Source organism: Amblyomma mixtum, chromosome 2, assembly GCF_055824585.1.
Source record: "Amblyomma mixtum isolate Tamu chromosome 2, ASM5582458v1, whole genome shotgun sequence".
In the NCBI taxonomy this organism is placed as follows: Eukaryota; Metazoa; Arthropoda; class Arachnida; order Ixodida; family Ixodidae; genus Amblyomma; species Amblyomma mixtum.
In genome coordinates, this window is record NC_143013.1 from 57,226,983 (window position 1) to 57,247,522 (window position 20,540).

Below are 20,540 nucleotides of genomic sequence, written 5' to 3' on the forward strand. Positions count from 1 at the left end.
TTGCCCACAACCCGGTGGAAAGGTTGCAATGGCGTCCACAAGGTGACGTGCCCTCTATCGACCTGTCAATAATTTACTCGCCCCGCCGCGGTGGCTCAGTGGCTACGGCGCTCGGCAGCTGACCCGAAAGACGCGGGTTCGATCCCGGCCGCGGTGGTTGAATTTCTTTGGAGGAAAAATTCTAGAGGCTCGTGTGCTGTGCGATGTCCATGCATGTTAAAGTACCCCAGGTGGTCGAAATTTACGGAGCCCTTCACTACGGCGTCCCTTATAGCCTGAGTCGCTTTGGGACGTTAAACCCCAATAAACCAAACCAAACCAATAGTTTACTTGCCCCATGCCTCGGTGGGAAGTTTGCTCACGATCCAGTGGCCAGGCTGTCACGTGCCAAGGTGGGCAGGTTTTATGAAGTCCCAGAGTAACATGACCTCTCTCGACGAAACAGCGAATTTCATGACACCGGAAATGAGCGGGGTATTGGTCTGACGACGACACTAACGCTATCACTCAATGCATAAAGTCGCACTGAACGTAGTGACGCCTAATGTGTGTGAGCAGCATGTTCTTTGGTTTTGGTTTTTATGGGGTTTAACGTCCCAAAACGACTCAGGCTATGAGAGACGCCGTAGTGGAGGGCTCCGGAAATTTCGACCACCTGGGGTTCTTTAACGTGCACTGACATCGCACAGTACACGGGCCTCAAGAATTTCTCCTCCAAAGAAATTCTAGCCGCCGCGGCCGGGATCGAACCCGCGTCTTTTGGGTCAGCAGCCGAGCACCATAACCGCTGAGCCACCGCGGCGGCTGAGCAGCATGTTCTATCCATACTTACATGCATGCTCTCATGTTCGTACTAATTTTCGTACCAGTCGTGCACGTTCTGATCGTACAAGTCCTAGTAAGAGGAAACATCTATTCCAGAACAACTTACTGCGTAACGTGGAAAGTGCCATGAACACTTTACTTCAGCAAAGGCCAACTAGAATTACGAGGTGTCATAAGAAATCCTGGAACTCTTTGGAGGTATGCAAAAAAATAAAAATTCAGAGCAAAATTAAAGCAGGAAAATTGTGTATCCCAACGAGCTCACTTGACAGCCATTCACAAAAAGTACGGAAGCATTTAAGGCGAGTGACAATGAAATCCTCGACGTGTGTGCGAAAATAGCTGTAATGGAGAGGAAAATCGCTTTTATACCTAAGGTTGGTTTGGTTTGATTTATGGGGTTTAACGTCCCAAAGCGGCTAAGGCTATGAGAGGCACCGTAGTGAAGGGCTCCGGAAATTTCAACCACCTGGGGCTCTTTAACGTGCACTGACATCGCACAGTACACGGGCCTCTATAATTTCGCCTCCATCGAAATTTGACCGCCGCAGCCGGGATCGAACCCGCGTCTTTCGGGTCAGCAGCCGAGCACCATAACCACTGAGCCACAGCGGCGGACCTTATAAGTAAAGAAATTCGTTGAAGGGGTGAAAATAAGCTTAGAAGTAGGTAGGACGCAAATCTAAACTACATCATACTAATTTTCCAGGTAGCTTTACCAGAACGTAAAAAAGCGACCATATGAACCAGGGGAATATAAAAAGTGCGGAAAGCAAGCACCACACTTCGCAACGTTTCGTGGCCAATTAAATATATAATATTTCTTTTTATTTACCAATTCGGCTTTTATATTCCTGCCTGTAGCAGACATCGCTTGCTGCAGCTGTGTCAGCCTTGACGTCATAGTCAAAAGGAAGCAGTTGTCATTTTCAAAAGAATTAATCCCAAAATTGTCGTCCCAAAATACGTCCCCGGAAATATAACACCGACAGTATTGCCTAAAAGCGGTCGGGGCTGAAAGCCTTCGGTAGCTTCGCACAAATCCTACAGTGCTAGCACGTTTCCAGGTATGGACGGAGGCAGGAAGATTTTAAAAAGAGAACCTGCCCTAGTAACATTACGAGAGTTGATTGATTCACATAGAGTTTCTTCATAGTTGTAGTGTCTGAACTAATTCACATACACTTTTGTCACCACGCCTACATAAAGTGCCTCTCTTAGTAAAGCATTGAGAAGAACCGCAGGTGGCGGCTTATGTGAACAAGCGCGAACTTTTAACTATTTCATGGTTATTTTCGTGCTCTCGCAGGCCTGCATTGATGCCGAAGCCTGCCTACTTCGTGACACATGCTTGCGAAAGATGATAAACGACATTCGTGTAGCACGGCACAAATAAAGTTGCGTTGTTGGTGCAACACCTGCCGTGCACCTTGATCTTTCTTATGACAGATGCCATGCATATTGTGTTTTCTCTTATTTAATTCCAAATGTTATTTGTGCGTCAGCAACAATCCCCTAACTTCCGCTGTCTGTCCCCCTCGTGTTGAAACACCTGCGAAACGTGCCAACCCGCCCAGTTCGCTATCTTGTTAGACAAAGGTTGTCAGCTTTTTAAAGAATGAAAAAGCACCTACAAAGTCAGCTATTCATCTGAAAACACCTGCTACAGAGCCAGAAATGACACAGGGTCTCATGCAGCACAAACTGATAAAAGTTTTAGTCAAAAGCCATATGTGGTACGGAGATATTCGTAGAAGACATTAGCAGAACACTGTGAAGTTACTGGTTGTTTTAAAGTGGACATTCAGCATACCGAGACCACTAGGAAACATGGAAGCCATGTAGTTTTGCTAGGTAAAAGATAGCAGATAGCGCATAGACAGAGGAGCACAAAGCACAGTGGACAGTAATAATAATGATTCGTTACTAGACCCGTAAAGGTGCAGTAACTGTCTCATTCTCGGTGGAAACCTCAACCGCGACGTAAGGGAAGGGATGAAGGAGAAAATTAAAGAAGTAACAGAGAAACAGAGGCAGTACTGAAGAGCTTCGAGTTATTTTAATCCACCTAGTGCTATTTTAAGTGCACTGACATCACATAACACACAAGTGTCTTATGCATGTCGCCTCTATCAAAATGGGGCCGCCGTAGCTTGGTGTGATCCAGCTTTTAGAGCGCAGTTTTTAAGCAGCCGTTCGTGGGTTCATCTATGTCAAAAATAAATAAATAAAAATAAATATTGACGTGACTGGGATTCCAACCCGCGCCGCCGCGAACACGTTAGCTTCGCTGGCCGCCGCACGAGAGCACTAGGCTGCCGCCGCAGTTCTTTTTCTTTATTACCTGTTGTGGCAAGTACAGAAACACCCCTACATGTCGGTTGGTATGACATCAAAATTTATGCACTTTTAATTTAACGAGAACGTCCGTCACACCAATGACTTCATCAAAGAAAACTTGGTACGTGAAAACGTCACGCAGCTTGCATACATTCTATCGCAGAAGCCGATCACTCCTCGTGTTAAACTTCAATACACTCTCGCGCTGTGCATTGCATATCGTAATCTTTTTCTATAATAGTGCTATCAAACTAATATACCCATTCTCGCTCATTGCGCATCATCGTCTTCATCAAGTAATGCCACTACTAACAGTTCTACTAATACCACTACTATACTACTACTATACTACTAATAATACAACTAATACTACTAGAGCGAATATCGTCGCCAGACATTCTGACGAGCCAGCAAAGCAAAACACTTAGCCTACAGAGCCTGAGACACCGACAGAGCTGCGCTCAAATTTGCATTAGGGAGAATCGTAACCGTCCTTGGAATTTTTTCGGGATGCAGTGACAAAAGGACGAGAAAATGTTAAATAGTCAATTTACAAATAAACTGCTCAGCGCTAACGTAAGAACTCCAAAGCATACAGCAACAGGTTTACACAAAAAAGGCATTGAGACTAATTGAAGAAGTTTGGAATTGCAGTGGCGTTAAACATTACGAGATCACGTTAAGAAAACATCACAGGGATGTAAGAACTTTCGTAACGTGATACACATCGATATTTTAGGACGACCAACTAAAGTGGTCCCAGATGCTTCTTAATGTACCGAAAACTGGGTATTTGAGAATGCTAGAGGAAGAGTCAAATAGCACTGAGACAAAGTTGATGCCAGAGAGAAGATCAAATCTGACAAACTTCTAAGGACACTGTTTAAGCTGCCTAGAATAATAATCTAGGCAACAAAGGGCCAGTTACAGCAGTGGAGTGAAAAAGATTTTTTTTTTTTTGAGAAAATAGCACAGTTGTTTAAAGCAAGGCCGCCGACTAGAGCATAACGTTTTTTTTCTTGTTGTCATTCAGGTGTACTGAAGTCGCGACAGCAGAGAAGCGGACGCTGCATAGTTTTGGTAAAAGTTCTGAGAGCGGTCAGATGCGCAAGTGTGTATTACGTCAGCTGTATGGGCGCATAGGTATGTGTGATAGAAGGACGAAAAGTGAAGATAGAAATGTTGAAGCGGATGGATCACAACAAAAACGACACAATTTTTAGCGTTTTGTTCGCCAAAACAACGCTGAATACTTGTGGCAGAACGAAGGAAAGGGTAGAAAACACAGACGCCAAGTTTAATACCACCTATGATTGAAAGGTTACACGACCCAGTTAAGCAAAGCTGTCTAATTGTCACACGAACGGCACTTTGGCTTTTTATTCGATGTTTATCGATGAAGTCATTTTTTACTAGTTGCAATGTAAAATGTCATGGCTCTTGAGCCCTGGGGCACATCAATCTCCGTATAGCAGCCGAACATGAACCTAACTCATTCGAGACTGAACAATGTCTGCCCCGTTAAGAAGAAATAGTTTCCGGCAGTAGACAGTGACCGCTTTCGATAGTTTTATTCAACTATAAAACGAGCATAAACGACCGGCCAATAGGAAAGCGCATGAGATAGCATGGCATATAAAACGCAGGAGCATGGCACGTTGCCGTGATTTAGCGAAAATTCAATGCCCACAAACAGAGTCGGACGGTTCGACATCACTCTTTCCATTACTCATAGATTTAATGCCACCGGGCATCGGCTCTGAAGCATTCGCGAAACTTCATCCTCCGCCAGTTCAAGGGTATTAACACGATTGCATTGAAGTCCCCGTTCCCAAGAAAATCCGGTGTGGGCTTTGTGGGAGTTGTGAGCGAAAAATCACGAGCATAGCTCCGGAAGGTGGTCCTCAGACAGAAACCTAGGAGGCAGGTGGGCGACCTATGGGTCACGTGACTTTGCCGCGTCATCACAACCTGCCCACCGGATAGTAAGAAAACTGCCCACCATGGCAGGTTGCAGTTAAATTAATGATTAGTCACACGGGAAGAGCAACCTGGGCCGAACAAGGGCCACCGCTAGGAGCCCCTGCCATCGCAGGGCAGTGGCGCGTCGCTTAACCGTTCCACCGCTATGCTAGGAAGAGTACGAGGGCTCCCAGGAATCTATGAATGAAAAGCATAGAATGACCTTCTGCATATATGGTAATTCGTCCATTAAGCTATCGCGTCGTACCCTTAAGGAAGAGTCACCTCCAATTTTCTCGGTTCATTTCACATTTTACGCGTAGCATATCGCAATCACTCAGTTCAGCCCTTGGGCGCTGCCGGGCAGCCACCAAACCACGTGACGTGACGTCACCAAACCACTTAAAAAAAAGACAAAAAAGGAAGAAAAGCAAAAAGGGCGGCTGAGCATGGTGGCGGTTGCCACCGCCCCGTTTCAAAGGGGGCGCTCCTATCCATCCATCCATCCATCCATACGTCACGGAGGAAAAGCTGCTGAGAAAATCGAGTGCCGCCAAGCAATACCTCGCGCAAAAAGACCGCGCAATATGCAACGCATTCTTGGCTTAACCAAGCTAAGCCTGGGCATCTTTTGTTTTTCTTTTTGGCTTCATAAACCACATGCAACATAACATTCTGCGCATCAGTTCATTATTTGAAAAAAGAAGCAGTGAAAAGGACTTCTCACGCAGCTCTTGTCGAGTACCGGCTCTATGAAGGAGCAGGCAATTCCGAGTACGAGCAGCCAGACAAGGCAGGCGAGCATGGGGGCGTAGCCAATCTCGCGGGCCAGACCACCCATGCTGATGGGCAGGCACATCAGTCCTACGCAGGCATTGGAGAGGAAGCTCATCATCAGACCCACGGCCCACGCGTCAACGGCCAGGAGCGAAGACACGTACCCCGCCGGGTTGGCGGAAATGGCGGCAGCAGACAGGCAGGTCACCTGGACACGTCAGCAGTGCATGTCAAAAGCGCTCGCACATCATCGGCAGTTGTCACCATCAGCCTAACTACGTCCACTGCAGGACAGAGGCCTCTTCCACTGAATCACATCCCCCTACTTGACTCTATGGCGTCCCCTGATAGGTTTACCTTCTCTTCGAATCCATTCCGTTAGCATAAGGGACCATCCGCTCTCCAGATGTCTGAAAATGTGTTCGCACTACAGGCTTAGTAGCGCGCTGGAAACGATATGGCTGAAGTAATGCGTGATTTTTGTTTGATTTTAAGGGTTGGCATTCAGAGTAAGGGGGGGGGGGGGGGGGGAAGAGTTTCGTTTACGCCTACACGACAGCTACAATTTTCGCAGAATGCAAGAAAGCGCGCTGTAGGCGCTGAAGCGACAGTATATTGCCACGTATCATTGTAATGTCCGTTCGTTCGCGCAAGGCCGCACGAAAGGGGTGTTATCATTTTTGTTCGTGACGCGAGAAGCGACCAGTCTAATCTCGATTGATCGCAGCCATGAAAGGCTGCATCTAGGTTTTTCCAGATTACTGTAGATGATCTTGTTCTGCTATCTGGAAGTTTCTTTGCCGGCTTTAAATTGAGCGATGCCGCGAGCGGCGGGCATTCGTAGTTCGACGATTGACGAGCACGCTTGTTACTTACGCCGCTACCGAGTGATTCAGTTGTTTTGCGGGCGCAAGTCAGCCCAAATAAAGAGCTTCGTTTGCAAGTATTTCTGGTGTCTTCCTGGCCGCTGGACTGCCGTTACTACAACGTGACAATATCTTTCTCCATGTTTCGCGTTCAAGTTTAAAACTCTGACGAGGTCCAGTGTTCTCCAGGAAGACTACTCGATAAATGCCTAGAAATGAGGTTAGATGCATGTTTCGAGGAGTAATCGTTGATTAGATACTCGTACGGTGTCGCCTTTCACAGTGGACACCCTTGGGCGGATGTAAGAGACCCTATTTCTGCCTTGAATCTCAATACCCGCGTAGATAAGAAACCTGCCGGAATTTTTTCTTTAGTCTTCAATTTCTTTCTTAAAAACTCCTTCAAAAAAATTTCTTCAAAACGTCAAAAGGCTTCGCAACAGAAACTAACCTCGCTGAGCACGAGGTGTACGCCACTTCTGCTCCCTACAGTGCATATTGTGCGGATCGATGAAGATCGTAAGGGGATAATGGTGTGGAGCACGCAGCACACTGGCAGGACACTGGCAGGACACTGGCAGCAATTCGGACGGCAACTTTAGTGCAGCTCCACTCTGCACTCGTGCACCTTGTGAGGGTGGTTGCACCGCGACAAGATCCAGTGCGCTGTCTGCACTTCCACATCTTCAATTGTTGCGGCACGCCCCGCATGCTTCTGCGCAACACTTCTGTGAGCTAGTAGTGCTAACAGTACAGGCGTGCTGAAAAGACTATAATAAGCTCGGGACCGCTGACTCTGCTCACAGGATCCGAGGGTGAGTTACCTTCTTGAAGACTGCCTCCTGGAGCAGCTTTTGAGCCCTCAGCTGACAGCGGACAATGAAGTTGACAAAGACGCTGCACACGAGGCATTCAGCGACGCATGAGGCCGTGAGCAATAGGACGCTGTGGCTGAAGGAGAGGCCCCCGCTGCTTGCGAGAAGGCCACTGCACATGGGATCAGAAAGGAAACGGAAATGAAACCGACATGCCATTGAAAAAAGCGGAACGGTAGAATGTGGGGAATACCATTGTCTGAACAGAACAAAGACAGTAAATGCGACCGGAAGATAAAAATCTCGGAGACAGAAAGATGTTAGTCGTTTGCGCTCCCGGAAAATTCTCAGAGGTCATGAGCAAGGTAACTTCGCGAGTGTGCTTTGGAAAGGCTTACATTTTTTTCTTAGCAGCAAGGCTGCGCTAGGGTGACTTTAAAATTTTTGTTTGTTATAAAAGCGCTTGGCTTTCAGAGCTTCTCTAAAGCACATTGGAGCAAGCTACGCTTTCAAATTAGCCGGCAGGATCACAGTACTGTCAGAAGTATATGCTGACCAAAATACTCTTACGATATCAGGTTATGAACATCTCATTCGTGTTGAATGACCGTGGACCCTGAAAAATTCGCCGAGTTTTCTTTTCTTTGTCGACTTTACAACTACTTTAGTGGCCACATGCTTCCCAAATAAACTTAGTTTCTTTTTGAGAACACAAGCACTTTTTTCCCGCGAGTAGGCTCTAAAAGGCGATCACATGACGAAAATCCAGTCAGTTTGTTTTTAAGACCACAAACACATTTTGCCCTTGAGTAGGCTCTAAAAGGCAATCACATGACGAAAATCTAGGCTTCAGGTGGGTTGCAGTTTCATGGAGACAGCACACAAACTCTTTAAAGGCATCTAGGGCTCAATATTACTGTACTTCTAGTATTACCTTTTTGTACGGCTTCTCCCTGCGGATTGCAGAGGCGTCACGTTGATGACAAAGCGATGAAACCAAAGCCGCATGCCATCCTTGCTCATATCGCAAATTACTCATGTTTTGTTAAAGATCTATGCAAATCAAAATTTAATTTACAACATGAAAAACAGCAAATAATAATAGCGCACTTATATATTTAGTTGCGTGGTACAATTTTCAGCATTTCGCACTTCACCATCAGTACCCAGAAGTGAATTCGGTGTGCACGAGAGCGCATTCCTAGCGAAAGAAAACTGTGCACTCACTGAAAAAGCGGAATTCGCATAAGTATGGAGGAGTAGTAGAGCACCGTGACAGCGTTCGACCATAACTGCTCCTTCCAACCATTGCGTATGACGAGCCACATGAAAGCGTAAGGGCTGCGCAATCCATGCCTGGAAGAGCAAATCAACATGTATTTCGAAAAATAAGATTCATAGATGGCGGTGAGTCCTGCTATACCACTACCAGTGGGGTGGCGTAGCGGTTAAGCGATGCGCCACTGCACTGGTAGGTGGCTGTTTCTGTCCCAGCCACCCGTCGAGATTTTGCGCCCCATGTTGCTCTTCCCGGGCAACCTCTCGCGCGGATATCACGACGCTCGTCCGAACTTACCCGAGCTTACCCGGGTAGTAGGCACAAGATCGTACGTGCCGTTTTTGCCAATACGCTTGTGGTGTTTGCTTGTGGTTAAGCGTTTGGTTTAGCTCGTGCCGGCTCCCTGGCCGCCGTCATGAGCTGTAAAACCCAGCGCATGTACGATGCTGGTGCCCTTTAGATGTGTAGGCGACAGGTGGCAGCGGTGCGGCGCCATCTGTTGGAGCGCAGCTGAAGCGGTCGCTAGGCAAGGCGACTCAAGGTCGTTTGGTAACCGCACCGCCACGAGCACACGCGACGAGCCGAGCTGGGCTCCAGTAGTGTTGCTTTCGCAACAAAAAATTCATAACTGAGGAACCGGATACACACGCCAGTGCGTTTTCAGTGGGTAAGCGCGCTTTCCAAGCGCTTTGCACGTGTAAGGTCGATCTACAGTAGGTCGGTCTCTAGACTGTCGCATTGCTTACCATCATCTTCGGCCATAACAGGGACTCCATAGAACCACGCAGCGAACTCAAGTGCAAACAGTGTTGCAAATTCGCTATCAAAGCCGGCATAAAATAACCATCTCTTCGTTTCTATTCGGTTCCGTCGTCATCGCCTACCACATCGATATATATTAGCATCGTATGCTTACATTAACATGCTTCAAATAGAGTGCTCGCACTCAGTTTACAGCGCAAACAATCAGAAGACAACGGGGCATAAGCGCTTATCCTAGCGTGCTTCTTGCGCATGCGTGATGTTCCATCACCGCCAACCCAAAAAGCGAACAGGATAACTTTCCTGCCAAACGAGAATGCAAAAATATTAAATACTGGAGAAGAAACACATTTGCAGGACCTACTATAATTTCCAAGGAGCGGTCTTCGCGCTCGTGAAAACCAAATGCTCTAATAGTCAGCCTACGTCAAGTAAAATCATCGTAGTTTGTTGTTCCAATTTCACCTCTCTTGTTCGCATTTCGTTCAACGCTGAGATTACAAAGAGCCGGGAAATTGTCTCTGTTTGCGATCAAGCATATGTAGCCCTTACTCATTCGCTTTCACAAGAGTGTTCACGAAAAAATACTTGCGTCTTCTTTATGAACTCTCGAGATTCATTCTCGCTCTCGAGACACCTTCGAAGTCGTGACGTCAGCCTCGGCACATCTTCCAAAATTAGTTTTGACTTCATAATCATGTTTTGAAGATGCCTGCGAGAAAATATCAAGGTGCAAAAACAAAGGTAAGAAAGATCACATACACAAGGTCCAGCAATGAAGTAAAATTATATCTTTTGTGCTTTCATGCTATATTTCTCCCCGTTTCAGCGCGAATGTTGACGTGAAAACTTATGTCTGATGAGTGCTGGTCGACAAATGCATCGCTGCTAAAAGAAAGCAGAGGACCGTCAATGTCGCAGCAATTGAACGCGATGTTTCACAACGTTTGCAGGAGTAGGAGGCTCGTGAGGCATCACGCCTGTGCCACAGGACTTTTTTATTGCTGGATTTCTTATCGCATCTGTGATAAAGAAAGCTATGCAGCCGGTTTATTTCGACGTATCGACGTCAATCTTTAGCAGGGTATGATGTGGTACTGACATTCCGCATTTGTCACTCCACTCTCCACATACGGTGGCCTGTCGAGATATACTTCCCCGCTTCCGGCTTCCACATGTGCCACTCCCCTGTTCAATAAGGGAGTAATTGGTTTGGTTTGGTTTACGGGGTTTAACGTCCCAAAGCGACTAAGGCTATGAGAGACGCCGTAGTGGAGGGCTCCGGAAATTTCGACCACCTGGGGTTCTTTAACGTGCACTGACATCGCACAGTACACGGGCCTCTAGAATTTCTCCTCCAAAGAAATTCTAGCCGCCGCGGCCGGGATCGAACCCGCGTCTTTTGGGTCAGCAGCCGAGCACCATAGCCGCTGAGCCACCGCGGCGGCTAATAAGGGAGTAATTATTCATTGGCATCCACCCAAGCGCAGTCATACGGCTACAAAGGAAAGCTATACAGTTTTCTCAGAAACTTCGTAGTTATAAACTTCGTAGAAACTTCGTAGTTCGTAGTTCGCCCCTTTTTCAAGTGGCGACTTTCCTCAACATCGTCTATAATACAGAAAAGGCGCGAACAAGACCTCCTCTTATAGGTGCTTGAGTCGCTACTCTGGAATAGTGGCTATAATATCAACGAGTGGGAAGAGCCTAGCTGGCGCCAGCCTTCATGTGTCCTGTCATAAAAAGCTAGCGTGCATAGGTCGTCTCATGTACGTACGTCACCTCCCAGCTGTGGGTTGTGCAGCCATCGCCGCCACGGTGACCTCGCAAAGAAAACCGCTACCTGCTGACGCCGTAAAACTTACAAACGTCCGCGATTAGTACGGTGTAAGCTCGGTTCGAAGTAGATGTAAAATATTACAGCTGACCTCATTGTCTTTCGTTCAAATTTAATCAGCGCTAACATTTAGGACGAATACACGGAGGACATGACAGGACGACGCTCACTATATTTGGAGCCAGCGTCGTCCTGCTATGTCCTCTGTGTATTCGCCCTAAAAGTTAGCGCTGCTTAAATTTGAACGAAAGAAAATGCATAACCAACTAGCCCCGCAACGTGTTTTACTAAGTGGCCTCATTGTGTACGGTACTTTTCAATAATGTGGGAAGACTTAGGCTTCAGAAGTCCTAAATTCCTTAAACGTTGCTTGTACACCTTCGGCCTAAAGTACTTTTTTTTGTTAAATTTGTCTTCGGAAATCTTAGAAAGGACCTGGAATATTTACTTACTTGATGATAACTGCCATCGACATTCTTGAAAATGGACAACAGTAATCCAAATCGCGGGTTCTTTTTAGCTGTAATGAAAGAAAAAGGGGTTAAATATGACTAAATTTTCCATTCAAATGCCTATATACACCTACTAATACCACTGAAAACATTTGTTTTCGTAGAGCAGCTGAACGCCCTCTCGTTCGTCAGGCACGAAAAATGTCCGCAAGGCAATAAAATCCTACACAATGCACATGCACATACTTTGCATACACTTTCTTTTTGTTGTTGTTGTAGTGCGCCGACGCATCATGTACGCTTTACTGGGAGCACAGCAAGCAAGTTTTACACAAAGGTTTGATACTGTTTTGTTATCTGCGTGCCTGAATAGATTAATGTACTCGAAGATTAACACGTTATTCTTTGTCATATCATTTTGCAATGTCTTCCCTTTTTCTGCTTTTTATGACATCAAGCAAACGTGTCACATATTGGAAGAGCGGTAGAGAGCAAATAACGGACAAGGTAAAGAGACTGTCAGGCGCTGAACTTACAGCTCGCTATTTTATTCACAAATGCACGCTTAAATACCATGCATCCGCGCTGAAACGCTCACGTCACTGTGAACAAGAAATAAATATAGGTTATATATATCTCAATTCAAGCACTGCGGAACTGGCACAAGCTTGTATCTTTGCCCCAAATACCTATCTCACAATCAGTCAATGCCACGGATGCCTTGCTCAGATAAGTGCCTGCTACATGGTAGATATAAAGACCTATCTTACGTTTAGTGAATGCCACGAATGCCTTGCTCACACATGTGTGTGCTTCATGGTAGATAAAAATGCCTCTACAATTTCCCACACAAAATGATCCTTGTGGTTACGCAACACAACTGTATCGTCCAGAAAAGCGGGAAATCATAGAGGCATTCCTATTATTTATTGCTGTGTATTTATTTCTATAACATACAAAAATTGATAAGGCGGTCTATGATCAAAAAGACTATATTCGTTAGGTAGGAAAGAACAGTCGCTTCGCGCCAGAGTCAAGAACAGCTCCCTAATCTGCGGCGGCTCTAATTTCACGCTCCCGTCGCACCCAACAGCATTCAACGATCGGCAGCAACAGATAGTCCAAGAACAGCTCCCACTATCGATTCTGCTTTGGTAAGGTCGTACGCAGACCTGTTATCTGTGCGATTCCTTACTGCATGAGTATGTGCAGGTACACGTACAATTTTCCGGAACGCTGACTTCTCAGTCATGAACCAAATGTACTTTTACTTCGGTCTCGAACTTAAGAATGCCTCAAAATAATCATGGCCTGCAAATAAAATCTACTCATTAAACTGAAAAAATGTATGCTTTATAATAATACTTACACTGGAATCATTTATCGCAGCCTGACAAAGAAAGTAGACTCTACTGAGGAGAGAGAGAAAGCGAGAAGTACGTCGCCTTGTCAGCTACCGGATATGTACTGGCTCCAATACAGTACCGTGACTAAAGCGTGCGAGCCTTCCACCGGCTGTATGAAACATCGCCTAAAGTAAAGTAGTACACACATGCCACTCTCATCGACATTACGTTCATTTAACCACATTACGATAACCAGCTCTTCGCCAGTGATTGGCATGACTACGTAGAACAGTACCTTGCATTTTGTGTCCTTTGCCGTTGGTCTGTCGGCAAACCCAACCGTCAAAAAATTTCCAAGAGCCAGAAATGCAGAACCACTCAGCATTATTGTTCTATTCGTTAAGGCAAGATTACGTAACCTGTCGCACTGCTCCAGCTAGAAGAGAGAAGGAACAAACATCAAGTATGACAGAACAATACCACTGAAGCGCGAGAGTATCGTAACTTTCAGTTTTTAATCATCATTAAAGGCACACACAGCACATGGGTTTAATTGTGTGAGTACCTTATCGCACTCTAACTACAAAGATGGTACGTTCATTGTAAACGGAGCGTAAATAGAATACAGGCACAGGTGCCACCATCACCGGCCGATTTCGACAGTAAATAGCCCGTGGCGGCACAATTTTCTTGTAGCTCGGATCTTGGAGGCTGGACTAGGCCGCCATTTCCTTGAAAACGGCGATCACGGAGTCCTTGTAAGGGTAGAAGTTGCAAATTTGAACCGAGTGACAAGAAAACTTTTAAAAGCAATTTTGCCATGACAAATGCATTTTGCTGCCGGAAAGGCATCAGCATACTCATAAAAAGTCATGGAAATTTGTTTATTAAGAAATGTTAGATGTTCATTATTCTCCTCCAGTTCCAAGTCGTCCAAGGATTGTTCTACATAAGAACAAGTACGACAAAAATGACAGTGTTAAAGCTCTACCATTATAGAGGAGCGTGAACAGTAGAGTCATTTTTTTCTCAAACATTAAAGCTATGGTCAGGCAAAGAACAACACTTGCAGAAGAACGACAGCTGAACCTTTAACTCTTCCTAACCGACTGACCACTGTGACTACGGAAACTAGTTTCATGTTAGTGCGGCTATTAATGTCATAAAGCACATACCAGCTGTTTCAGCTGATTATGGAAAATTATGTGATATTCAAAATGTGATAAAATATAGCTGATGGAAGCAGACCATTTGCAGCGGCCAATGTCAGGACGTGCGACACAGAAACGAATCAGTAGCTGAAGGAACTAAGAATTAGCCTCTTTTAATTTTAATTTCGGCATCACTAATAAGCCGAATCTATTTCGTGCGTTGTTCTTGAAACGGGATGCTTGAGGAAGGCACATTTTCGAAGACTTCTGTTAAACAGAAGCTTTGAAGGTTGGCAGCATCGCAGTTTCAACTTATGTCTGAGATGTCACTATAGGCGAAAACTTCATTACTCATGTTTACATTACTAATATAACAATTTATGCTTATCTCCTGAAATTCGCAATTTTTAATGATAATTAGTTGTCTTTGGCACATTTTTCAGCCTATTCGGAAAATACTCGCATTATTGAGTGTTAAGCAATTTATATCAATCTTGTAACATTCGGAATAAGCACGAAGGCACAGAAGTGAGCTTCAGTCTGCTCTCTTAAATGTACGCCAAACGAATCACACAACTCATGCACAACGGAAGGGTTATGGCGAAGACATGCTTGAAATCCGCTTTCTATACAAGCTATACAGTTCTAGTCGGTACTAAAGAGGCCGTTGCAAGAAAAATGTTATCAAGAAAACCATTGGCGGAAAATCTATTTCAAGTATAGTATGGACCTCCAATAAAATGCTACACATTTAATAGCGAGTGCTGAAACATCCTCGGAGAGACAACGTTACTCGTATAATTTCCAAGCATGCAATACGGTGCCTTGTGAGAAAGGAAACTTAGAGCACATCTACTGCCTGAAAGTATCTGTACGGAGCTTGATGTTTGACACTGTGAATCAACTGCGATGAAAACAGAATTAAATCTGATTATTTTAAGCATTTTTTTATATCTGGTACACATTCTTAAAATTGAGGTGTTAATGCGAAGGCATTATAAGGGTCATGAAGGCGAAAACCGTCAGGCGTCTATGTCGGCGTCTATGTGTAGCTTCCACATGCCAATAGTGGCAGATGGACGGTGGGGCTTAGAGAAATTTCCCTCTCTCCACCTTTCACTTTCCGTGCTCACCTGCCACGATTGGCAGGTGGAAAAAGAAGAATCTCCCTCTCCACTCGAGAGAGGAGGAAGGACAGGCCGGGCTATGAATAACAACGCAAAATTAAGATGTCTAAGAATGACTCTCAAAAAATAATTAAAGGCGATTACGAATAGGAATCGAATAATAGATTTAAAATTGGAATAGAATGGCCTGTAAAAAAATGTGCTGTCGAATTTCCTGCTTATGAATTCAATTCATCGCCCCGAAACGCTTTTCAGGCAGCAAGAAGTGATATTCTGAAACAAGCATGATCACCACTAGTTTTATAAGATACTGCGCAGGCCGATCACAGTAGTGAAGAGAATAGATAAGCTGATAATCTGCACCTTCTCTGTCAAGAAGGGCTCGATTCCAAGCGCATCGGAGGCGGCGCCGTTGGATCTAAACAACTTTTCTCTCTCGACCCTAGTTTGTCTTTTTTCTTTTGTTTTTTCGATCATCATTTTGCCCACTTGAGCGCAACCAGAGTATGTCACTTTTTTTTAAATAATTCTGCTTTTAGATAGGAGCAGGTGAAAATTATTGTCCCGTAGTCGTCACAAAACTAAGCAGGAATTACAAGATTGCGCCATTTCAGCAACTAAGTATGCTTACCTCATAGTCCCAATCACATTCGGCCGCGTCGAATACGTCGCTGATCAGAGCGGTCAGGATGAAACCGTGAACTGCGCAGGCAATAGCCGGAGCCCCTTGGCTACGCAGTCTCACCACAATAAATACCACACACATGAACACCTGCGACAGATAGAGAAGAAAAACTTAGTTCTAGCAAGGCAGCTTATACAAGGCTTTAGAACCTGAAAGCGATTGTTTTAGGTAGGCGAAGACTGACCTGCCATGTCTTAAGCCTTCAAGGCGCTTTGTACGCAATTGAGTTTATAGCAAATTCAGAGTTTTATCTGGAGCTGTGCTACAGCTAGTATTGATTTCTTTCTTTCATACGTGACCCTTAGTATCCTGTGTAATAATTTAATTTACTTGTGAACATTTGGCGTCACGTGCACGCTCGAAATAAATAGTTGAATCCCCTGATATCTCGAGCACTTACTGCACAAAATCCTGGTGTTTCGAAATTAAAATTTATATCAATTGTGTGACTTTGTACGACGTTTTGTACACTCCAGTAGAACAATCAAGGTTGGTGTTTCCCCTTTCAGACCAAGGAAACTGTCTTCTTTGGGGCCTGCACAAACTTTTAAGACGCAGAAACAAAATTCCTGAACAGAAATGGCTAGCGACGCCTGAAAGAGTTAAAGGATATAGACACTAAATTTTTGGTCGCGTGTTTTTTTTTGTAATGATGCTTATTAGTATACGTGGATCATCATATGGTATCCGCCTAAGACAACTAAATAACTGATAAGTGAAATTCTTTTCTTATGCAGCTTATGGATGGGGATGGGGCATTTTATGGATGGGGCGTCCAAGTTCAGTGTAGGTCACGTTGGTAATGAAAAACTACAATATAATCATTACCTACAGGTATTAATTCACAACTACGCTAAATCCAGCCCTCGAGAAGAGCCGGTGTGAGAGCGAATAAAGAAGCAGTGAATATCTTGCAGTTTTTTTTATTAAACGCTCAAATAAGCGCAGAAATCTATCACGAAATAAAACGTTTTTGCTGAAAGTCGCGTACCCAGTTAAAGTAGAGGGTGAATGAATACACCTTTAAATCCGAACTATAAATAATACCACGGTGAAGCGGGAGCAGCTTTGGGGCTATTTGGCTGCTGGTAGCAGGAAACCGATTTACACAAAGCAGACAACCTACGAGGGCACTCAGAGCACCCCCACTGCTACACAATTCTTGAAAAGGTGACTATGAGGGATCGTAGTGAGTACTCTGACTTTCAGTGGCACTTAGTATCTAAGCCCCACGCGTTTTTTTTAACGTCGTAAAAGACAAATGTATAGTATAATGTGCGCGGCGTCCTCAGAGAATATTAGCCTATGCTACAGGAAAAAAAAAACTAAAATGAAATACACACCATAAGCAGGCAAAAGTGAAGTAATGAAAAGTAGTACGAGAAAGCTTCTTTTCATACTATACTGGTGATCTTGCAAGCTTTTTGCTGGTTTGGTTGCGTTACATTAGCAAAACACTAAAATTTATTGTTTAATTTTTTAGGAAGACGCATGAACTTACCAACTGCAGATTCGCAAAACCTGCCTCGCGGAAGCAATTCAGTAGGAGACATTTTTTTCTCTTTTCGTGTATAAGGCTTTCGATTTCTAAGGCGATCAACTGAACAATGAACATATCGCCGTCGGTGTATATGAGGCGCAGTACTGCCCTGCAGTCGCTGTGGTGCACGGACCGCCAATGGTCTAGTTTAAGGTCCTCCAGCGCATCGAAGCATCACTCTGACATTACTGCAACGAGCGCAATGCTACACAAAGGCTCGTAAAAATGTTTACGCCGCGGTTACGACCGGTCAGGCCAGTACGTACAGAGGCGGCACTTCATCATGAAAAGACGTTGTAAACGTGCACTAGCTTGATGAACGATTGTCGACAAAGGTGCTGCATCTTCATTACTGCTGATTGCACGTCGTTAATTTGTTGCTTGTTGTAATTTTTGTTTTCTTTATTGTTGTTGTCCAGTTAGACTCCATAAACGTACTGCAACGGTGCCAGTACGCATTTCTGAAACATTCATCCGACTAATGAGAATGATGCAGCTCTATCCCAATGACAGCTGGAACCACTGTTTCTTTTTTTGCATATTTCCTTCCACTTTTTGACCAGCCGCCATTTACAGTGCACTTTGCTTGTCGGGTTCCGTTTTTTAATTGCTGTTCGAATTAAAAGGCGCACTGCAAACATGACACGAGTGTATTCAGCACCTGAGAACAGGGCATAGCGTCTAAACGATTTCGTATGGAAGGCTTTGAATCCTGCCTCTGCTCGGTAAGCCCAGAAGCGCTTAGAGTAATTGGATGAGCTTACTCGTATTGCTAATGTTGCGCCAAACACAAATATCTTAATAATTATAGTTATTAAAGCTTTTGCCGCATTCTTTCTCGCTCCCCACTGCTCCTAAGCTGTTTGCCTTGCGCGGGTCATTCGTGGTTGTGCCGGCTTCGACCACATTTATAGAGTTAAAAACAGTGTACCCCGCATATGAAAATGGCAGCGTCCCACCGTGATACTTAGTAGGGGCCCTGAGGAGAAACTGAAGTTGGCCTTTATCGATCGATTTTCTCGTTATAATGGCAAAGAGGCTATAATTATCAAAAACGAATTTATTACACCCTAGAAAAGGTGGGAAAATAAAATACAGTGCCATCATCACCCGTCATTTTTGCAAGTACACTACTGTGGCATCAAGAATTCTTTTTTTTTTTTCGCGCAGGTCCATGAGACTATATTGGCGGCCGTTCATTTCCAGTTGCTCATCACGGAGTCGTCCTCGACCTTTACGTCATACGCGATTGGATCGAGAAGCCGTGACAACTTGCAACTTTTAAATTCAATTTTCGCGGCAATAAATGCATACTCTGCTGCATCACAGACATCAGTGTAGCCACAAAAACTCCAGAAAATCGATTGTTAATCAGATCAAAAAATTAATGACTCTGTGTTCAGTGTCTCTTTAAACGGTGTCCCTGTGTATGCGACCAGGTGGGTGAGGTAGCATCCTGCGGAATTTTTTATTTAGTTATTCCTTTGCACCTTAGGGCTACGTGCCCACGAAGTAAGGCAAAAGGAGATGCGCAACCTCCTGCTGTCGGCAAGATTGCGCCCTCGCGACATGAGAAGCAAGAGCGAGCTACATCAAACAGAGCACTGGAAAACATGTCGGCCTGCATAGGCTCTGCACTTGCTAGCCAGGCCAGCCCATTTTTCGCGTTTCTTTCATACTCAACCGATGTGTACATTATCTTCAGCTGATGCTATCATCTGTCGGGTTCTGAGACAAGCGTGCACGTTTCGTTCACCAGGTCGGACACCCAGGTGTGGATCGATGGCCTCGGTGGCTGACGAAGCTGGCACGTTCGTTTTATCTCTGAAGCGACCGTTCCTGTTTTTAGAAAGCTGCACAGTATATGGCTAGCCTCGAGAGCGTTCGAAACAACCAGCTGGAAGAGTTGTTTTTGACCTCATATGCCCTCTTTTTCCAGTGCTGCATGTCGTCAACTGCACTTCCTGCAGTGCACTGCAGCGCACTTCGAAAACAAGGCCGAAATACATAGAAGAAAAATACATATCGCGGATAGCATCGCACTACACCCCCCCCCCTTCCTTCTTCGCGAGGCCTGACGTGCAGCTCGCGTAGTGTGATGTTACATAGCGGAAAAAGATTTCACTTAAAGAAGGCTACAAATTAAATGTGTGAGGATGACAATGCCACCAGCATATTTTTACGCACACTTGGCAAACTCGCGTGCACCGAAGGCAAGCGCTGTTATTACTACAATGAGCACCCTACTTCAGCTACCAATGGGCGCCCGAGGATGCTTGTGACCCTCGAGAAAAAAAAAGTAAATCGTGAAGCGAAAGCTTCAAGCAGCGTTCCCACCAATCCATTCCTGCTAATGCCAGTATGTCTGGTGGGTTTGATGGGGGATTGTTGCCTCACGCACGTTTCCAGCTTCGCTTGAAAATTTGCCGCACCAGCTGAAAGTGGCAAGAATCGCCACTGAAAAATGCGTCGGAAAGTCGAAATTCGCGACTCCGGCGTTGAAATGCGCACACTTAGGCAAATTCTCGAGCCCTATGCATTATCAACGCTGTTTTATTTATAAACGGGTGAAAACTCGCCTTGTCGATTGTTGCACGTACGTGGTATATCCACCAATTCGTTAGAGTGGCTGTTTTGATTCGGGCACCTATTTTTATAGCGTTGGCCTCGAGCAAGCCAGTGCTATGGTAAATCGAACTTTTGTGCGCGCCGGTGGTATCAGCTGCTTTATCTGCGGTATAACCGCACGTTACTTCCCGGCGGCAGCTGCATAGAT

The 20,540-nt window shown here is 45.1% G+C and overlaps 1 protein-coding gene across 4 annotated transcripts in view; it reads right to left on the reverse strand.

Moving 5' to 3' along the window:
• The window catches only part of LOC149359417 (multidrug resistance protein mrp-7-like), a 73,129-nt gene that overhangs the window by 33,638 nt on the left and 18,951 nt on the right, over positions 1–20,540 (reverse strand). For 3 of the 4 annotated variants that reach the window (XR_016288777.1, XM_089571623.1, XM_089571622.1), the window contains exons 4-10: positions 16,171–16,311; positions 13,557–13,697; positions 11,916–11,983; positions 10,219–10,338; positions 8,813–8,941; positions 7,595–7,757; positions 5,855–6,112 (exon numbers count right to left, since the gene is read on the reverse strand). Coding sequence is in view for 3 of the 4 variants with exons in the window: in XM_089571623.1 (XP_089427749.1) it covers positions 5,855–6,112; positions 7,595–7,757; positions 8,813–8,941; positions 10,219–10,338; positions 11,916–11,983; positions 13,557–13,697; positions 16,171–16,311 (1,020 nt within the window). In the remaining variant the exon portion in view is untranslated. Of the gene's footprint in view, positions 1–5,854; positions 6,113–7,594; positions 7,758–8,812; positions 8,942–10,218; positions 10,339–11,915; positions 11,984–13,137; positions 13,191–13,556; positions 13,698–16,170; positions 16,312–20,540 lie in introns of those variants that run through there. The other variant, XM_089571624.1, reaches the window with a different exon arrangement.